Source organism: Orcinus orca, chromosome 11 (assembly GCF_937001465.1).
Source record: "Orcinus orca chromosome 11, mOrcOrc1.1, whole genome shotgun sequence".
Classification (NCBI taxonomy): Eukaryota; Metazoa; Chordata; class Mammalia; order Artiodactyla; family Delphinidae; genus Orcinus; species Orcinus orca.
Genome location: NC_064569.1, coordinates 35,486,049 through 35,505,475, shown reverse-complemented (window position 1 = coordinate 35,505,475; position 19,427 = coordinate 35,486,049). Strand labels below are relative to the sequence as shown.

At 39.2% G+C, this 19,427-nt stretch overlaps 1 protein-coding gene across 11 annotated transcripts in view; it reads right to left on the bottom strand.

Moving 5' to 3' along the window:
- Positions 1-19,427, bottom strand: part of TMEM117 (transmembrane protein 117) — a 564,172-nt gene that overhangs the window by 10,460 nt on the left and 534,285 nt on the right. For 8 of the 11 annotated variants that reach the window (XM_049694061.1, XM_033436513.2, XM_033436511.2 and 5 more), the window contains one exon: positions 17,284-19,024. The exons of 2 other annotated variants lie outside the window; for them this stretch is intronic. In XM_049694061.1, coding sequence (XP_049550018.1) covers positions 18,375-19,024 — 650 coding nt within the window. In that variant the 3' untranslated portion in view covers positions 17,284-18,374. Of the gene's footprint in view, positions 1-17,283; positions 19,025-19,427 lie in introns of those variants that run through there. One more of the 11 variants, XR_007470004.1, reaches the window with a different exon arrangement.

Genomic DNA, 19,427 nt, shown 5'->3' with positions numbered 1-19,427 from the left:
TATTTAAGAATTCCTATTCATAGCAGCGTCTCGCTGAAGTATTCTAATCAGCTGTCAGGACAGGCAGGTCTCCCCATCGCTTCTGGACAGCCCCAAGGCTCACAGAAAGATGGTGGAGAGGGTCAGGCTGACATATTGTTTTGCTGTTTTAATGAGCACAAAGTAACTGATTTTGCTGAAAAATCTCTCTGGATTATGACAGACAAAACATCTCTCACAACATGATAGGTTTTCAGTGGGCAGCTCTGGTTTCTTCCTGTAGAGGCTGCCCATCCAGCTTGCCTGTTCTAGTTTATCCCTTGTTAATTTTTTTGCCGTGACGACTCAGCCCCAGCAATTCCCCAAAATGCACAAATGCAAGATTAGAAAGCAAAGGCAGAATACCTCATATATATTTTTTTCACCTGGGGTGTCCCGTGGTAGAGGCTGACATCAACTGTTGAGTCATTTTTTCTATTTTGTAGTTTAATTCCTTTTTCATGGTGAATGCTTTCTTGTGAGCATTAACATATGATACAAAGACCTTCACACTTTGTGATCCCTCTCTTTATGTCTTTTCATATGCCTCCACAACCCCTGACTAGCCTGCCAGGCCTCATGCCACAACCTGTAAGTCCATATATATTCCAACCTTGGGTTACTTTTTTCTTCCACACAAAGTATGTGACCAGATAAACCAACCACAGCACTGCCCATTGGGAAGAATTTCTCTTTCCCTTGTCTTTCAAGGTCACCCCTGAATGAGCCATATTAGATTTGCTGTTCATATTTAGCTGACTCTCATATACCAAGTCAAACCATCCATAAACCAAGTTTGGGTTTTTTCCTATTAGTTGGTCATTTGGGATCTGTCCTATGTCCATACAAGAGATGAGAGAAGTATGCTATTATGATAGATATGGATGCTGTCTTAGTCAGTTCAGGCTGCTATAACAAAAATATCATAGACTGAATGGCTTAAACAACAGACATTTATTTCTTACATTTCTGGAGGCTGAGAAGTCCGAGATCAAGGTACCAGCAGATTTGGTGTCTGGTAAGGACCGGCTTCCAGGTTCATAGACAGCTGTCTTCTTGTAAAATCCTCACGTGGCAGAGAGATTCCACTCTGGGTTCTTTATCTCCTTATAAAAGCACATATCCCACCATGGGGTCTCTACTCCCAAAACCTCATCCAAATCTGATAGCCTCCCAGAGTCCCCACCTCCAAATGCCATCATATTGGGGATTAAGCTTCAGTATATGAATTTGAGGAATTCATATGCAGATGCCATGGTGGGGAGGGGTGGGGTCTGGCCTACCTTCTTACGCCCCTTACTTGTGCTCTCTCGTCCTGCTTGTGCTTGATACCAGATGTATCACTTTCATCTTACAACGAACTGTTGCTGGGCCTACCCAACCTATCACTGGACCATAAGCAATGGAGCTGTATGATCAGATGGTGTCCCATCTCTATCACGGCCTAATACCATGTCAGGAGTTGTTTTACACATATAATTCTCTGCTGCAGATAGCATGGCCTTGCTCCAGAAACCCGGGGGTCCGTGTTGTGACTCTTTCAGTGGGGCATGGCACAAACTCCACTCAGCCTCTTTATTCATCACTGACGCCACCAACACTGCAGGGTCTGCAGATCTTATGGTCCAAGTGGTGGCAGAGTTGCTTGCCCCTCATCTTAAACCTGCTTCAGTCCTTTTCTGATCAAGGCTTAAATCCACTTAAATCTAGAAGCCTTTCTCATTGCCTGGTATGTGAACTGGGGCTATATTTCTATATGTGAAATGTAGCTCATCATTAGGCAGTGTTCTTCTTCTCCTTCTCCTTCTCTTCCTTCGCCTCCATCACCGTGTTCTTCTCCTTCTTCCTCTTCTTCTTCTTCTTCTTCTTCAATTCTCTTTTCCTTCTTTTTTTGTGGTAGGAGATGCAAGATACACTAATTTTGAGGAGGATATCTCAGTATGTTCTCAACGACTGGACCCCTGAAAATTTTATGAATGTGTCAGGCCCCTGAATTTTCTCAGGACCCATCATATCTCTTACCAAGACCTTCTGTATGCTAGCCATCTTTTGCTCATTTGGCCCTATAGATATAATATCATTGATAAAATTAGTCAGTGTGAAGTTCTGTAGGATGTCTAGATGATCCAGATTTCTTTGGATGATGTTTTTATTAAGGGCAGGTGAGTTCTCCATGGGTAGCACTGTAAGTAAATATTTTGTTTAATCCATGTGAATGCAAATGGCTTCTGATACTCCTTTCTGACTGAGATAGAAAATAATGTGTTTATGTTGCTGTAGAAAGGGTGTGGCCCTGGGCAGGGTGGTTCTGCAGCTGAGGCTGACCAGAGGAGCTGACAGTTAGAGGTGTCTGCTGACAGCATCCCTTGCAGCTGGGCAGCAAGTCCTTTGTAGGGCAGCACATCTCCATGTTCATCACAAGTCATTAAGAGGCTTTTTATTGGCATTGTTGGTGTTTTTGACAACTATTTGCAGAACCGAGGTGTTTTTGCTGCTGTTGCTTTTTTTCTTTTTTTTTAAGGAGTGGACCAGAGCTAGAACTGAGATACAATGATTACATTTCTACTTGCATGTTATCTGTGTATGTAAACCCAGACACATCTACCTCTTTATTTTCCTATCTCTAGGCTTAGGTTAACTTTCTGAAGAACAGTATATATTTCACTTCATTGTATGAGCTGAAATCTTTCAGTCCTTATGAAGATCTAAGTTACAAGAGCCTCTTCTGGGGTCTTTAAACTGGATGCTCCAACCCACATTTGTTACCATTTCCCTGTTGCAGACAGTGAACTCACAAACTAAGAATCCTAGTTAAAACAAGGCCTGTTTGGTGTGTCATCCTCACACAAGCAGGAGATGAGTAATTTGTCCAATTGTGGAGAAGGGACCTAAAGACAGCAAAGTCAAAGCTAGGTTGATTTAATTATCTTATTGTACTGATGGGGTCTTGACATCCATTCTTTGTCAGAGTGATCTTTTAAAATATGCTATATCTAATGATATTATTTCCTACGTAAAATTCTTTAGAGGTTTCCCATTATCTTGAGAAAAACATGCAAAGTCCTCAACTTGGTCAAGAAGGCCTAAGCATGATCTGCACCACCCACCTCTCCCACCTGAGAGAGGAGCTAGAGATACAGGAGTGAGCCTTAAAAACAACTAGAGAGAGAGAGAGAGAAATATACGGTAAGTACACGATTACACAAATAATAACTTAATCGGGCTTAACAAGAAGCACTACCATTACTTCTGGGTTTTTTTTGAAGGTAGCCTGTTGTAAAAGCTAATGCAATCTTTTCTGCCTCAGCCTGGCATTATTCTCTGGCTTTTGTTTTTGATTTCACAAGAACGTCCTTATATCTGTGGATTCAGCTTTGTTCAGTCACTGTGTGACTCCTACCAACATTTCTCAGTGTCCCGGAAGAGCCATCCTTAGCAGTGAGGTCTGTTCTCATAAGCCAGCTCCTGTTTGGAGTGCGGTGGGCGTTAAGATATTTCTTTTCCCCCTCCTACTTGGTGTGTCTGGTGGGCAGGGCTAAAACCCAGCCTGGGCTCTTGTCTGCCTTCCAGCTCTACTGGTATCCTTCCCTGAATCCCACACCACTTAAATATAAGCCAAGTGCCCCAGAAATTGCAAACTGGTCCATCTCCCAGCTCTGGGCCATCCCTGTGCCCCTCCTTGGACCTCTCCCAGGAATGCTTCTTGCATCAAGCTGGACAGATTACTCTGGAACCATGACCACACCGTGACAGATCCAGCAGTGTCTGCTGCCACCCCTCCCCCTCACTGGATCCCTTGGATACAGAGCATTTTCTGCCTTTTTGGACAGCTGCTCCTCGGCCTTTTCAAATGGATGAACCATGCAGGGAAATGAAACCCTTGGCCCTGACTCTTGTTTTCCTCAACGCGCAGACTCATTACCCTGTTTTTTCAGGTTGGGCTGTGACACATATGTAAGCCCTTGGGTTTTAGAAAAACACTTCTCTGCTCTGTCCTTTAGAAAGGACATCAAGGAGTGAGGCTGGTGGTAGAGTGGAGTAGGATACGGCGTACATCCACTGCCTGGAATTAAGAGGTGACTGATGATAAAATGCCAAGGAGGCAGAAGAAGAGGACATGAGGCATCTCCTCCCTGACATTTTGCTCTCCACCACAGCCATCATTCTGCTGGATCTTAGGCTGGTGAGGCTGGCTGGGATACTCACACTTAGACCCCACCCTATTGATTCAGTTAGCGCTGTGTGCCAGTTTTCTCTTCCAGCCCATACAAAACTAATCAAATTAATGGATGCCGCTGCTGGTTCTCACCAAAGGCCATTAAAATATAACTCTTTCATGAATAATTCTGAACATTGACTCAAAGCAGTTGATTACAAGGACTACGTATTTCAAATGGGAGGAATAATTGATGTTTTCAATATGTAAATGGCTTCTAAGGAATTCTGAGATACAAGTTATAGGAGTACTGCTATAATCACAGTTCATCTGAGTTTCAGAGCTCCTGACTTGTGTTTATTTCCCAATTTTGGCTTCCAGAGAACAACACGTAAAATCCCGCAAACTGTTCCATCATCTCTCTTCACTCTGTGGTGCCCTGCCCCTGGATTCCCTGAGTGCTTTGGGTCTGCAGAGAGCTATGAACTGCTCACAAAGTTACATAGAATGAAGTAGTGTATTTCCTTTCTTCTAAGAGACAGCGTCTCAGGATACACAGTCAGTCATCATGTCACTGCCTACCCAATATCACAGTAACCTCACCCATGCTAATCTGTAGTAGAAGCAGCTGACCCGTCAGGTGAGGATCTAGAACCTCTGTCTCAGGATTAGAACATAGACTTCCAGTTGCCGCTCTGATTTGTTTCTCTTCGCTCATGCTTTGTCCTGGTTTGGTTCTTAGCTCCTATCTTGAGCCTCCTTTACTTGAGGAAGAGTTTGTACACATTTTTTGGCTCAACTGTGACGCTCCCTTTCAATTAGATTTTGGTTAACTTTATGTGTCAAGTTGAGGGGGCCTGGGATGCTCAGGTTAAATATTGTATCTGGGTGTGTCTGTAGGAGCGTATCCAGAGGGTATAAGCCCTTGAGTTGGTGGACTCAGTAGATTGCCTTCCCCAGCGTGGTTCGGTATCATCCAATCCACTGACGGCCTGAAGAGAATGGAAGGGCAGAGGAAGGAGGAATCTGTCCCTCCTTCCTTGCTTTACTGATTGAGCTGGAATGTCTCATTTCGTCTTCTCCTGTCCTCAGACTGAGATTTGTAGCATCAGCTCCATTGGTTCTCAGGCCTTCAGACTCACACTGAATTACATCACCACTTTCCTGGGTCTCCAGCTTGCAGAGAGCAGCTGTGGGACTTCTTTGCCTCTATTATCTTTTGAACCAATTCCTCATGATAAATCTTCATATCTGTATGTACATATCTGTAGCGCTTACATCTATATCTCTATATTCTATTGGTTCTGTTTCTCTAGAGTACCCTCACTCCCCAGATCAAATGTAAATAATGACTCTGCCTCCTACCTAACTGAAAGGGTTTGTTTGGCAGAGTTCACACCCCTACAATATTTATCATCAAGGGGATCAGAGAATTTGAGAATATTATGCTACACAAATGAGTCAGTTCTAAGTACGTTGCTTCACTACATAGTTATTTAATCAAATTTTACCTCACGTCATCATTATATGCAAGATCAAGGAGTTTATAATTGAACAGGAGGTACAGACATGCAAACCTAAAAAGGAAGAGAATGTTAAAGACGCTTTGATAGATAAAAGGTAGGTCATGTAGGAATACTATGGACGGGCAGTAATTTTCACTTTGGAAGGGGAAGAAAGACTTAAAAGAGATGATAGTTGAGTTAATCCTAGGGGTCATGGTGGAAAAGGGGATTCCAAACAGGAGACACTGTGACAATAGCAGAGTTGAGTGGTACGGTGGCTCATTAGGAAAGTAGTAAGTAGTTCAACATGGATGGATGATCAGAACCCTCTGGGCATGGAAGAGTCAGAGAGGGTCCTTAGTGCCAGAGAGGATTCTGCATTTTATCAATGATCCCCAAATTGATGTTTGTGAGACAGTCACCTATGGAACTTTTAAAACTCAGCTCAGCTGCTGTTGTATCCTAAAGCCACTGAGTATGAACTTGCAGACGTGAGACTTGGCTGAGTTTATATTTTGTAAATGCTGCTCTGACTAGAAATTACCCCAATTGTCCCTGTCCTTCGTGGGCAGAGAGCTGAAGGTGTTTCCTAGCATCCCGTGCAGTTAGGCAGACCCTGCAAAAGAGTTCTGGCTAACAGCATGCAGAAAGTGATGTATGTCACTTCCAGGTCTCTTTCTAAAACTTTCTGTAAGATTTTCCTCACCCTCTCTCTTTCCTCACCAGCCAACTAGATACACAGAAAACTTAGAGTCAAGGAACTGCTTGTTGGAATAGGTTGGATCCCCACATGGCTGAATGGAAGGCCAGTCAGTGGACACCCAGTTCAATGGCAACATGAATAAGAAATGAAATCTTACTGCGTGAAGGCATTGGGAATGTGGAATTGTGCACAATAATATTAAAAACCACTACTGAGCAATCAGTGGTAACTGAAAAGGCAAAGTAATATGATCAGACTCTGGAAAGATTGTTCTGGTAAATGTGTGGAAAATGGATTACACTAGATAAGGGGAGCATTGGGAAGACCAGTTAAGACAACACTGCAGCTATCCTGCAGAGAGACGATGAGATCTCTGCATGGCACTAAGTGATAATGACAGACAGTAGGAAAGAAGACCTGTGAGACACAAAGTAAATACAATCTATTCCCACTGGAAGCCATTTGGATATGTAAACGGCAGGATCTCCCAGCTTTCTGGCATATTTCAAGCTCTAAATACTGCTCTTAAAATTAAGAAACATTATAATTCGTTCAAGGATAATTTTATAGTAATTTCATCGTTATCAAATCTGAATAGTAAGTGTTAGAGTTCCTGATGTGGCCATTGCTCTTTCTCCGATCTTACACATTTTGTTTCAGTCAAGAGTGACTATTTTAAACTGCAGATCTTTTCTGGTGTTGGTTAGATTGAAGTCAACAGGGCTATCCAGATAAAATAATGAATTCAAGGCAAATAAGCCTATAAACTGAATGGAAAACCACCATCCTGTTTGAAAATATCATTCTATAAAGCACCATGGCTTGGCCAAGGTGTCAGCTCGATGCCCTGGGATATGGAGGTGGGGTCTTCCTAAAAGGCAAGGCTGGGGTGACACCCTGATTCAGAAATGGCTACCTCAACTGCATCCAAATACAGCCGGAAGATGCTGAAGGGCAGGGGCCCAGGTGTGTGTGTTGGCTCTCATTTAAATGCGAAGACACAAGCACTTTCACGTCAGGATTTATGAAAGGTGGTGGATTACTGGCATGGTGAGAAAGTCCCTATAAGAGAAGCTGGTAAAGCAATGATAAAAGGAAGGAAATAATTGAAGAACTGTAGAGCAGAGGAAACCTTGAGGAATAAGTTTGGCCCAGCAGCTCCAAGGGAATATGGCCATTGATTTCAAACAATTTAGTCACTTGCTTTAAACGAAGGAACATGGACTTCTGTTAAAAGTGAAAAGGGATTACATTGCAGTTTGTAGACTTCAAAACAACTACAGAGAGAGAGAAAATTGGGAACAAACTGCCTAACCATATTCAAGGGTGTCTGGAGCTGTTGGTGAAGGCAAGCCCAGTGGGCTCCCTGGAAAGGGGGGCACTGGAGGGAACTGGAGCTCACGTCTGTGATATTACCTTCCAACTGCACGGCTCACTGCAGTTCACAGAATGCGTTCACATACAGTCTAAGCTGATTCTCTTAAAAAACTCTGTGCGCTATTCACATTTTGGGGATGAGAAACTAAGGTTCATAGTGTTCAAGGGACATGTTTTCAATATCAGTGCTTGTTTATACCACAGTATAGTTTGCTCACCTTGGTAAAGATTTTAAAAGATAAATTATGGACGATTACTTCAAAATATAGTTGTTTCCAGAGCCCATATTCAAATTATGCTTTCTAAAACTGGCCAATCTCTAATCAATTTTTCCCTAATTTAAATATTCATACCTACCTATTACTCTTCTGACATCTGCCTGGGAATGTATTCAAAACGTGCAGAGGTCCATTCTTTCCCCTCCCCCCAGGAAAGTGAAACCATGAAAGAAACCAATGCCAATGCTGGAAATTGTATTAGGACAAATCTGTGCTGTGGTTTTATAAATGTAGCTTAAATCAGAACACCTGGCAATGAACGGAATGCTTCTGCCATTTAATTCAGACTTATCTTTTCGATCATATGATTTAACTTGTAAATTGCTTCCAGACAGCTGTTAGAAATTATTTAACTTAGATTCTTGAGAGATAAAAATGGCTAGAAATCAAGCATCTTATGATTTTACAACTGCTCCTCAGGTTATTCTCAGCAAAGATCCTGTTTGAAACGGACACTCTAGTTTGGCTGGATCTTTAAGAAGGATTGTCATGGAAAATAATGGGGCTTTGGAGTCAGACAAACGCGTTCAAACACTAACTCTGCATTTGCCAGCTTCGTGACCTTGAGCAAGTTAAGAAACCTCTTTGAATCTCAGTTTCATCATCTATAAGGTGAAATTAAGCATACTTACCTTTAATGGTTAATGTGAGGATTAAGTGGGGTAATTTGTTTGCACATAGAAAATACTCAAAACGGTATAATATTAATGAGGGTTGAATAAAGATCTAGATAGAGCAAGATATTTATTAAGATGAGGAACATCTATAAATTTGTTTTATTACTGTAGTTCTCAGTTATAAATTATAGTGGTCCTTCTCAATCATGCAGGTTAAGTCCTCAAAATGCCCAATAGCACAATTATTTGGTGTTAAAAAACTTAAGACCTTATGAAAAACTGTGTTAGAGGACAGAGCTTTAGAATAAACCTATGAAATACATTGTATGTGTTTTATATTCTCTGAAGTAAAATAACTGATACTTCACACACAATTAAAATAATATCGGTGGTATTTTACACGTGTTAAATTAGTAATAATACTATCTAATTTTGTTTCTCACTAAAATTTTTCAGAATGTCTATTGCAAAATATTTTTATTTACAAGATGTCGGCTTTTATTTGCTGATAATATGTTAACAGACAGACTCTGCCCTCGTGTGTGTTCTCCCGTTAAGGATGCTTCAGTCTCTCTGAAATGTTGTGTTGATTTTGTCCTTCTCTTCTCGTGTCGCCCACTCTCCCCACACCTACTTCTGTAGTTTGTCTCCCAGGTCCCACACCTCCTCTCCCCGGTCTCACCACACTCCCTGGGGCAGAAGTGGCATAACTTGAGTGCAAGCAAGGATGCTTAAGAAACCAACCAACCAACCTTTTGTGTAACCCCCTCAGTTGTGTTGAACATATGTTTTGAGTCTCCTGCCTAACAGGTAGGAGTACTGCACTCATGACAACTTTACGTTGAAGCTCCTTTGACAGCGTCTCCCTCCTCTCCCTGAAGTTTTAAAGCTCATTTGCACTACAGCTGCCATTTTTCGTTTCCAAGTCTTCCTTGCTGCTGCTTCCATCCATTCTCCACCATCTGCCTTACCTTGTCTTGCCATTATAAATATCCACAGCTTTTTCCAATTATCTTCAACAAGAGTGACTTGTGAGCTACAAATACTACATCTCAACTTCTCTAATTGTTCAAATTATAGTACAGTTCTGGTCCAGCCGAAATGGTAGTAAGCCAAACATGTATGACCTCGAGTCTCTTATCTATTTTTGTTCTCATTAATCACAACCCCATGCACACAAACATCTTTAAAAATGAAAATAGGGATCAAGGAGAAAAGTGCCAGTTTATCTGTTGTGAAATGAATTCAATTGCTCTACCCCTCTTAAGGGCAGGGCTGGCTAATACGCTAGAGTTGTGTCCTGAAACACAAAGCTGGAGGAAATCAGGCCAGCTAGAGTGAGAAGCCATTTCACTGTCTGAGGGAAGAAAAGACAATAAAAGCACAAGACCCAGACTGGGGTTGAGTATCCAAGAGTGTTAATTTAAAATAAGGGTCAGTTCACAGTGAGGACAGATAGGTGACAAGCAATGGTGGGGTGCTGAGATTTTGGGTGAATGTCAGATAATACAGTGGCATCATAAACCATTAGTTATAGGGGCAGCTAAGAGTGGTTTATTAGCATTACCTTTCTTTTTTAATTTTTGAATTTTATTTATTTTTTTATACAGCATGTTCATATTAGTCATCAATTTTTTCCACATCAGTGTATACATGTCAATCCCAATCTCCCAATTCATCACACCCCCACCCCCTGCCACTTTCCCCCCTTGGTGTCCATACGTTTGTTCTCTACATCTGTGTCTCAATTTCTGCCCTGCAAACCGGTTCATCTGTACCATTTTTCTAGGTTCCACATATATACATTAATATACAATATTTGTTTCTCTCTTTCTGACTTACTTCACTCTGTATGACAGTCTCTAGATCCATCCACGTCTCTACAAATAACCCAATTTCATGCCTTTTTCTGGCTGAGTAATATTCCATTGTATACATGTACTACATCTTCTTTATCCATTTGTCTGTTAATGGGCATTTAGGTTGTGTCCATGACCTGGCTATTGTAAATAGTGCTGCAATGAATATTGGGGTGCATGTGTTTTTTTGAATTATGGTTTTCTCTGGGTATATGCTCAGTAGTGGGATTGCTGGGTCATATGGTAATTCTATTTTTAGATTTTTAAGGAACCTCCATGCTACTCTCCATAGTGGCTGTATCAACTTACATTCCCACCAACAGTGCAAGAGGGTTCCCTTTCCTCCACACCCTCTCCAGCTTTTGTTGTTTGTAGATTTTCTGATGATGCCCATTCTAACTGGTGTGAGATGGTATCTCATTGTAGTTTTGATTTGCATTTCTCTAATAGTTACAGATGTTGAGCAGCTTTTCATGTGCTTCTTGGCCATCTGTATGTCTTCTTTGGAGAAATGTCTATTTAGGTCTTCTGCCCATTTTTGGATTGGGTTCTTTGTTTTTTAAATATTGAGCTGCATGAGCTGTTTATATATTTTGGAGATTAATCCTTTGTCCATTGCTTCGTTTGCAAATATGTTCTCCCTTTCTGAGGGTTGTCTTTTCATCTTGTTTGTAGTTTCCTTTGCTGTGCAAAAGCTTTAAAGTTTAATTAGGTCCCATTTGTTTATTTTTGTTTTTATTTCCATTACTCTAGGAGGTGGATCAAAAAGATCTTGCTGTGATTTATGTCAAAGAGTGTTCTTCCTATGTTTTCCTGTAAGAGTTTTACAGTGTCTGGTCTTACATTTAGGTCTCTAATCCATTTTGAGTTTATTTTTGTGTTTGGTGTTAGAGAGTGTTCTAATTTCATTCCTTTACATGTAGCTGTCCAGTTTTCCCAGTACAACTTATTGAAGAGACTGTCTTTTCTCCATTGTATATCCTTGCCTCTTTTGTCATAGATTAGTTAACCATAGGTGCATGGATTTATCTCTGAAGTTTCTATCCTCTTCCATTGATCTGTATTTCTGTTTTTGTGGCAGTACCATATTGTCTTGATTACTGTAGTTTTGTAGTATGGTCTGAAGTCAGGGAGTCTGATTCCTCCAGCTCTGTTTTTTCCCTCAAGACTGCTTTGGCTATTCAGGGTCTATTGTGTTTCCATACAAATTTTAAGATTTTTTGTTCTAGTTCTGGAAAAATGCCATTGGTAGTTTGATAGGGATTGCATTGAATCTGTAGATTGCTTTGGGTAATATAGTCGTTTTCACAATATTGATTCTTCCAATCCAAGAACATGGTATATCTCTCCATCTGCTGGTATCATCTTTAATTTCTTTCATCAGTGTCTGTTTTCTGCATACAAGTCTTTTGTCTCCCTAGGTAGGTTTATTCCTAGGTATTTTATTCTTTTTGTTGCAGTGGAAAATGGGAGTGTTTCCGTAAACTCTCTTTCAGATTTTTCATCATTAGTGTATAGGAATGCAAGAGATTTCTGTGCTTTAATTTTGTATCCTGCAACTTTACCAAATTCATTGATTAGCTCTAGTAGTTTTCTGGTGGCATCTTGAGGATTCTGTATGTAGAGTAACATGTCATCTGCGAACAGTGACAGTTTTACTTCTTCTTTTCCAATTTGTATTCCTTTTATTTCTTCTTCTTCTCTGATTCCTGTGGCTAGGACTTCCAAAACTATGTTGAATAGTGCTGAGAGTGGACATCCTTGTCTTGTTCCTGATCTTAGAGGAAATGCTTTCAGATTTTCACCATTGAGAATGATGTTTGCTGTGGGTTTGTCATATATGTCCTTTAGTATGTTGAGGAAGATTCCCTCTATGTCCACTTTCTGGAGAGTTTTTATCATAAATGGGTGCTGAATTTTGTCAAAAGCTTTTTCTACATGTATTGAGATGAGTATATGGTTTTTCTTCTTCAATTTGTTAATATGGTGTATCAGATTGATTGATTTGCATATACTGAAGAATCCTTGCATCCCTTGGATAAATCCCACTTGATCATGGTGTATGATCCTTTTAATGTGTTTTTGGATTCTGTTTGCTAGTATTTTGTCGAGGTTTTTTGCATCTATATTCATGAGTGATATTGGTCTATAATTTTCTTTTTTTGTAGTATCTATGTCTGGGTTGGTATCAGGGTGATGGTGGCCTCATAGAATGAGTTTGGGAGTTTTCCTTCCTCTGCAATTTTTTGGAAGAGTTTGAGAAGGATAGGTGCTAGTTCTTCTCTAAATGTTTGATACAATTCACCTCTGAAGCCATCTGATCCTCGACTTTTGTTTGTTGGAAGATTTTTAATCACAGTTTCAACTTCATTACTTGTGATTGGTCTGTTCATGTTTTCTATTTCTTCCTGGCTAGGTCGTGGAATGTTATACCTTTCTAAGAATTTGTCCATTTCTTCCAGGTTGTCCATTTTATTGGCATAGAGTTGCTTGTAGTAGTCTCTTAGGGTGCTTTGTATTTCTGCGGTTGTAATCTCCCCTTTTTCGTTTCTAATTTTACTGATTTGAGTCCTCTCCCTCTTTCTCTTGATGAGAATGGCTAATGGTTTATCAATTTTGTTTATCTTCTCAAAGAACCAGCTTTTAGTTTCATTGATCTCTGCTATTTTTTTCTTTGTTTCTATTTCATTTATTTCTGCTCTGTTCTTTGTGATTTCTTTCTTTCTACTAACTTTGGGTTTTGTTTGTTCTCCTTTCTCTAGTTCCTTTAGGTGTAAGGTTAGATTGTTTATTTGAGATGTTTGTTGTTTCTTGAGGTAGGCTTGTATTGCTATAAACTTCCCTCTTAGAACTGCTTCTGCTGCATCCCATAAGTTTTGGATCGTCGTTTTTCATTGTCATTTGTCTCTAGGTATTTTTTGATTTCTGTTTGATTTCTTCAGTGATCTCTTGGTTATTTAGCAACATATTGTTTAGTCTCCATGTCTTTGTGTTTTTTACGTTTTTTTCCCCTGTAATTGATTTCTAATCTCCTAGCCTTGTGGTCAGAAAAGATGTTTGATATGATTTCAATTTTCTTAAATTTACTGAGGCTTTATTTGTGACCCAAGATGTGATCCATCCTGGAGAATGTTCTGTGAGCACTTGAGAAGAAAGTGTAATCTGCTGTTTTTGGATGGAACGTTCTATAAATATCAATTAAATCTATCTTTTCTATTATGTTATTTAAAGCTTGTGTTTCCTTATTAATTTTCTGTTTGGATGATCTGTGCATTGGTGTAAGTGAGGTATTAAAGTTCCCCACTATTATTGTGTTACTGTCAATTTCCTTTTTTGTAGCTGTTAGCAGTTGCTTTATGTATTGAGGTGCTCCCATGTTGGGTGCATATATATTTATAATTGTTATGTCTTCTTCCTGGATTGATCCCTTGATTGTTATGTAGTCTCCTTCCTTGTCTCTTGTAACATTCTTTATTTTAAAGTCTATTTTATCTGATATGAGTATTGCTACACCAGCTTTCTTTTGATTTCCATTTGCATGGAATATCTTTTTCCATCTCCTCACTTTCAGTCTGCATGTGTCCCTAGGTCTGAAGTAGGTCTCTTGTAGACAGCATATGTATGGGTCTTATTTTTGTATCCAATCAGTGAGCCTGTGTCTTTTGGGTAGAGCATTTAATCCACTCATGTTTAAGGTAATTATCGATATGTATGTTCCTATTACCATTTTCTTAATTGTTTTTTGTTTGTTTTTGTAAGTCCTTTTCTTCTCTTGTGTTTCCCACTTAGAGAAGTTCCTTTAGCCTTTGTTGTAGAGCTGTTTGGTGGTGCTGAATTCTCTTAGCTTTTGCTTGCCTGTAAAGCTTTTGATTTCTCCATCAAATATGAATGAGATCCTTTCCAGGTAGAGGAATGTTGGTTGTAGGTTCTTCCCTTTCATCACTTTAAATATGTCATACCACTCCCTTCTGGCTTGTAGAGTTTCTGCTGAGAAATCAGCTGTTAACCTTATGGGAGTTCTCTTGTACGTTATTTGTCATTTTTCCCTTGTTGCTTTCAATAATTTTTCTTTGTCTTTTATTTTTGCCAGTTTGATTACTCTGTGTCTCATTGTGTTTCTCCTTGGATTTATCCTGTATGGGACTCTCTGTGCTTCCTGGACTTGGGTGGCTATTTCCCTTCCCATGTTAGGGAAGTTTTTGAGTATAATCTCTTCAAATATTTTCTCTGGTCCTTCCTCTCTCTCTTCTCCTTCGGGGACCCCTATAATGTGAATGTTGTCACGTTTAATGTTGTCCCAGAGGTCTCTTAGTCTGTCTTCGTTTCTTTTCATTCTCTTTTTTAAATTCTGTCCCACAGCAGTGAATTCCACGATTCTGTCTTCCAGGTCACTTATCTGTTCTTCTGCCTCAGTTATTCTGCTATTGATTCCTTCTGGTGTAGTTTTCATTTCTGTTATTGCATTGTTCATCTCTGTTTGTTTGTTCTTTAATTCTTCTAGGTCTTTGTTAAACATTTCTTGCATTTTCTCGATGTTTGCCTCCATTCTTTTTCCAAGGTCCTGGATCATCTTCACTGTCATTATTCTGAATTCTTTTTCTGGAAGGTTGCCTATCTCCACTTCATTTAGTTTTTTTTCTGGGGTTTTATCTTGTTCCTTCATCTGGTACATAGCCCTTTGCCTTTTCATCTTGTCTATCTTTATATGAATGTGATTTTTGTTCCACAGGCTGCAGGATTGTAGTTCTTCTTGCTTCTGCTGTCTGCCGTCTGGTGGAAGAGGCTATATAAGAGGCTTGTCAGCATTACCTTTCTCATGTTTTGTTTTGGGTTGTGCTGGGACTCACAGGACAGCCAAAGAATGTAACAGAATTGCTCCAGAGCCCAGTGGTGAGACATGACAGTGCTACTCACACCTTCAAATCTGAGTGTCTGTGTGGAATAACTTCTTTCCTTGTACTGTCAGCTTGTAGTGCTATTGGACACTACTTGTGAAATCCGATGGTATAAAAGTGACAGGAGATTTTTATGCCTGGCTGACTCTTAGGACAAATGAGGAAGAAATAATTCTTAGCATTTCTAATAGGATTCACTGATGATTTTAGATGTGCTAGAAGATAAGTGGACAGGATAAGGAACCACCATGGGGAGATGGGATAACTGTGGCTATATAATTTAAATGAGCATGTGGTGATAAGATTTTTGTCTAGGCATATATTATCAGGCATAAACTTATAGAGTTTATTTAATTTTCAATTTATACTACTAATGAAGTTCTCTATGATGCCAGATACTAAAATTGTGTCAAATAAGTACAGATTCTGAACTGCATGAAAGGAAATACTATAATTACTGAACAGTAGATATATAATTGTTTATAGTCTTTAAGCATCACTTCAATTAAGGTATCATATTTGTTATGCTTTCTTTAGAATTTTGGTTAGTAATTTTTTAATTCTCCTTTTAAACTCACCATTTTTCTGAATTTTTAAAATGTTTCTGAATTTACTACACATTTTTAAAGTGTCCTCCATAGTCCAAAAGTTTTGGTATTCATAAAGCTCTGCAGGGTCATAGTCCAGTGACATATGACTCAGGATCTGAGACTAAACATGGATGGGTGAGATTTTGACTTAGATTTTATTTCATTTTCTAATCTTTAGTTGGAATAGGTGCAAAAGGAATGTGCAATACACAAAAGAGGGAGCAAAAGAAGGAGGGAGACCCACACATAGATAAAAAGGTCAAGATTGGTCTATACAATTGAATATTGGAAGCCTTTGAAGGATCAAATCTTGTTTGACTATTAAAGTGTCAGCCCTGGATATTATTCTATTTGATACTAAACTCATGGAAACTTTAAAGACAAATATTCATATCAGCTGATAGCCAATTTCTCTAGTCAATCCTTTGAAATGTATAAGCATAGTGCTCTAAGATTGGTTGGTTGGTTTGTTTTCTATCTTACTTCTGCTGACTAGAATCCTTCATTGAAGCACTTTTTCCTTAAAAGCCACATAAAGATTCTCAAATAATATTTTCATAAGGACTACATACTGATAATAACACCAATTTCTAATTCAACTTTCATCTTCATCTACAAGACAATGACTTTCAGAATAAATAAAAATATAGTCCTAAGTGGCATTATTTACTTGTCCCAGAGTCAAAAGTTGAATCGTCCACTATGCAAATCTGGTCATGGTCAATGTTCCTACATGTCAGGGATAACATTGTAAGTTTCTTTGTACAGAACGGTCAGTGGGTTACTATAGTGAGCTTGATCTCTGCAATTTTAGTGTCAGAGATCCTTACGATTCTAAGTACCCCATGTGTGGCTATTAAAGGTAAAATAAACAGCAGGGGTATGGTTCCAATTGCCTAGTAAACAATCATAGAAAGATGTTTATTAAAGCTGACTCTCAAGTGACAGATAAATGCACAGTTCTATTATGTATGCTAAATTTAACATGCTGCAAGCTTAAAAGCAGATAGATCAAAACAAAAGAGGTTTTAAAAAATCATAAAGACAAAATACAGCTATGTCAGTATGTGACAGGAAAATAATTTTGCCTTAAAATTTGTCTTCCCCAACCCCCTCAAGGAACATGTAACCACAATTTATGGAACAAAATTAAAGCAAGTTGGGAGCATTCCATTTCTTAGCCTGCTTGGCTCTGAGTTAAAAAAAAAAAATTAATGAACTGTTGTTAAACTAAGATACAATTGATCTCTTCTACTATAAACAAAAAACTACAATACATAATTACTGATGTATAATTCTGATTTATTAATGTGTGATGTTTAGTTCTTAAAAAAAGAAAACAAAAACAACAAAACACACACAAAACAAGCCAGTAAACAGACTCTTTCATGCACATCCTTTTTTCTACCTTACATAGTTCCACAGCATGATTTTTTAGAGGAGTTCCCTTGCTCAGGGTTGGCATATGTTTTTCAATTTTCACTGTCAACAACCATATTTACAGAAAGATGTACAAATATTGTGAATGGTAGGCTGTGCAACCCTCACATAATTAAAACCTCAGTTTCTTGGTTTTCTAGGGCTTTGTGTAAATGCCAATAAATTTGAGAGTTCACCTAACTGTGCATCTTAACCTTTGTTCCCCAAGGTGAAGGGCAGGATTTTTAATCAGGTAGCAATTTACCTTAATTGGGAAAACATAATTAGGTATTATTATCTAATTGCAATTACTGGTTGGAGAAAGTCACATTTCACAAGTAGTGACCCATGATGGATTATCACTCTCCTATTACTGAATTCTGCATCTGTATTTGTGTTTGGCAGACAGCCAATAAAAATTCAAAGGTAATCACAATGCTTCTCTGCAGTCCAGCTGTCAAAGTCACCAGCTCCGCTGCTGAATAAGAAACCGAGACATACTTCCTGAGCCACATCTTGGCTATATCTGTTTCCTGCTCAGACATCAAGTGGAGATCAAAATAATTGTATAAAAAAAACCCATGTGAAGCAGGTTAGAGAACTGTTCCATACTTCGTTTCTGGTACAGTTAAAAAGTTTAATGTCTCAAGGCACCACTATGGTTGAACATCAGATACATGGGTAACCAGCTAATCTACTAGGCTGTAAAGTCAGTAAGTAGCTTGTACAACTGTGAAAAAGCAATCTCTAGAGGACTGTTAGATATACTGTAGGCACAGGTATCATAATACAAATAGAAAACAATGAGTCCTAGAAAAAGCATGTTGAGCACCGTTGTGGCATCATTTGTATTTCTTTACCTAACGCTATGTAAACCTTAACATTTACAAAAGGAAAGACTAACTTTTGAAAGTTACACCCAGGGTTGCTCTTTGTGCTATCCCCCAATAATCGGTTCTAGTTCGTTGGTGTACTTTTAGAAGTCGTTGGATCTGGGTCGCCTCCCCCTGTGGCGCTGGTCGATTCATTTAAGTGCGAGCTCAAGTTCTCCGACGTTAGGTGGGAAGACTTGTAGACGATCTCGTTGAAGTCAGACCTGATGCACACCAAGGGGGGATCATTCAACGGGTCTTCCACTGAGGCCTGGGTGTTTTCTCGCGTGATTCCCATGTCCTTGCTTTGTTCTGATGGGGATTTTCTTTTCATGCGTGTGTAAGTATTGTCTTGATTCTCCATGCCTTGCTCATTTTTCAAAAACCGTCCAAAGAACCAAATGAAGAATCCAAACCACACAAAAGCTATCAGACTTGGCACAAAAGCCAGACACTTGACATCAAGACTTGCCCCTATGAACCTGCTGTGTAAGAACATGTCTCCCTCAACATAGGTTTTATTAGTCTGAGGGTTGGTGTGATTGGACCGCCATTCCCAGGATAGCTTGGTTCTGTTCAAATCCTTTAGACTCTCTGAGTCTTTCACTGTATATATCTTCTGCCCTGGGCCAATATACTGTCCATATTCATGAGGCTTATAAAATATCTGATTCTTCCACATATTAAGATCCAAAATCAAGACGAGAAAGATAATCCCATAGTTAAACCATTTACCTGCATTAAAAAAGAAATACTGCATATTAGTCAAAGACCTATAAAACTGCAATAGAGTTTTCTCCTACAAAATGGAGATACTGGTATTATAGCATAAACTGTTAATATTTTAGACCTGCTAAAAATTTTTTGAGAGTGTTATGCTGCCATTAAGTGAATTGGCAATGGGGATTTCCTAAATGGATTCTAGGCATGTGAAAATGTAACTGTAGATCCCAGAGCCAGTAATTTATGGTAACTACACTTTCTAAATTAAGTCTCCTGGTTTTTAAGGCACCACAGTTATACTCAAATTTGGTTCCATGTAGGTTATTCTATAGAACAATTTAATTAAGGTTTAAAAACAAAGTTCTGATGAAATTCTTAAGAAAAGTCCAACGTATGATTGACTATCTCTTACAGT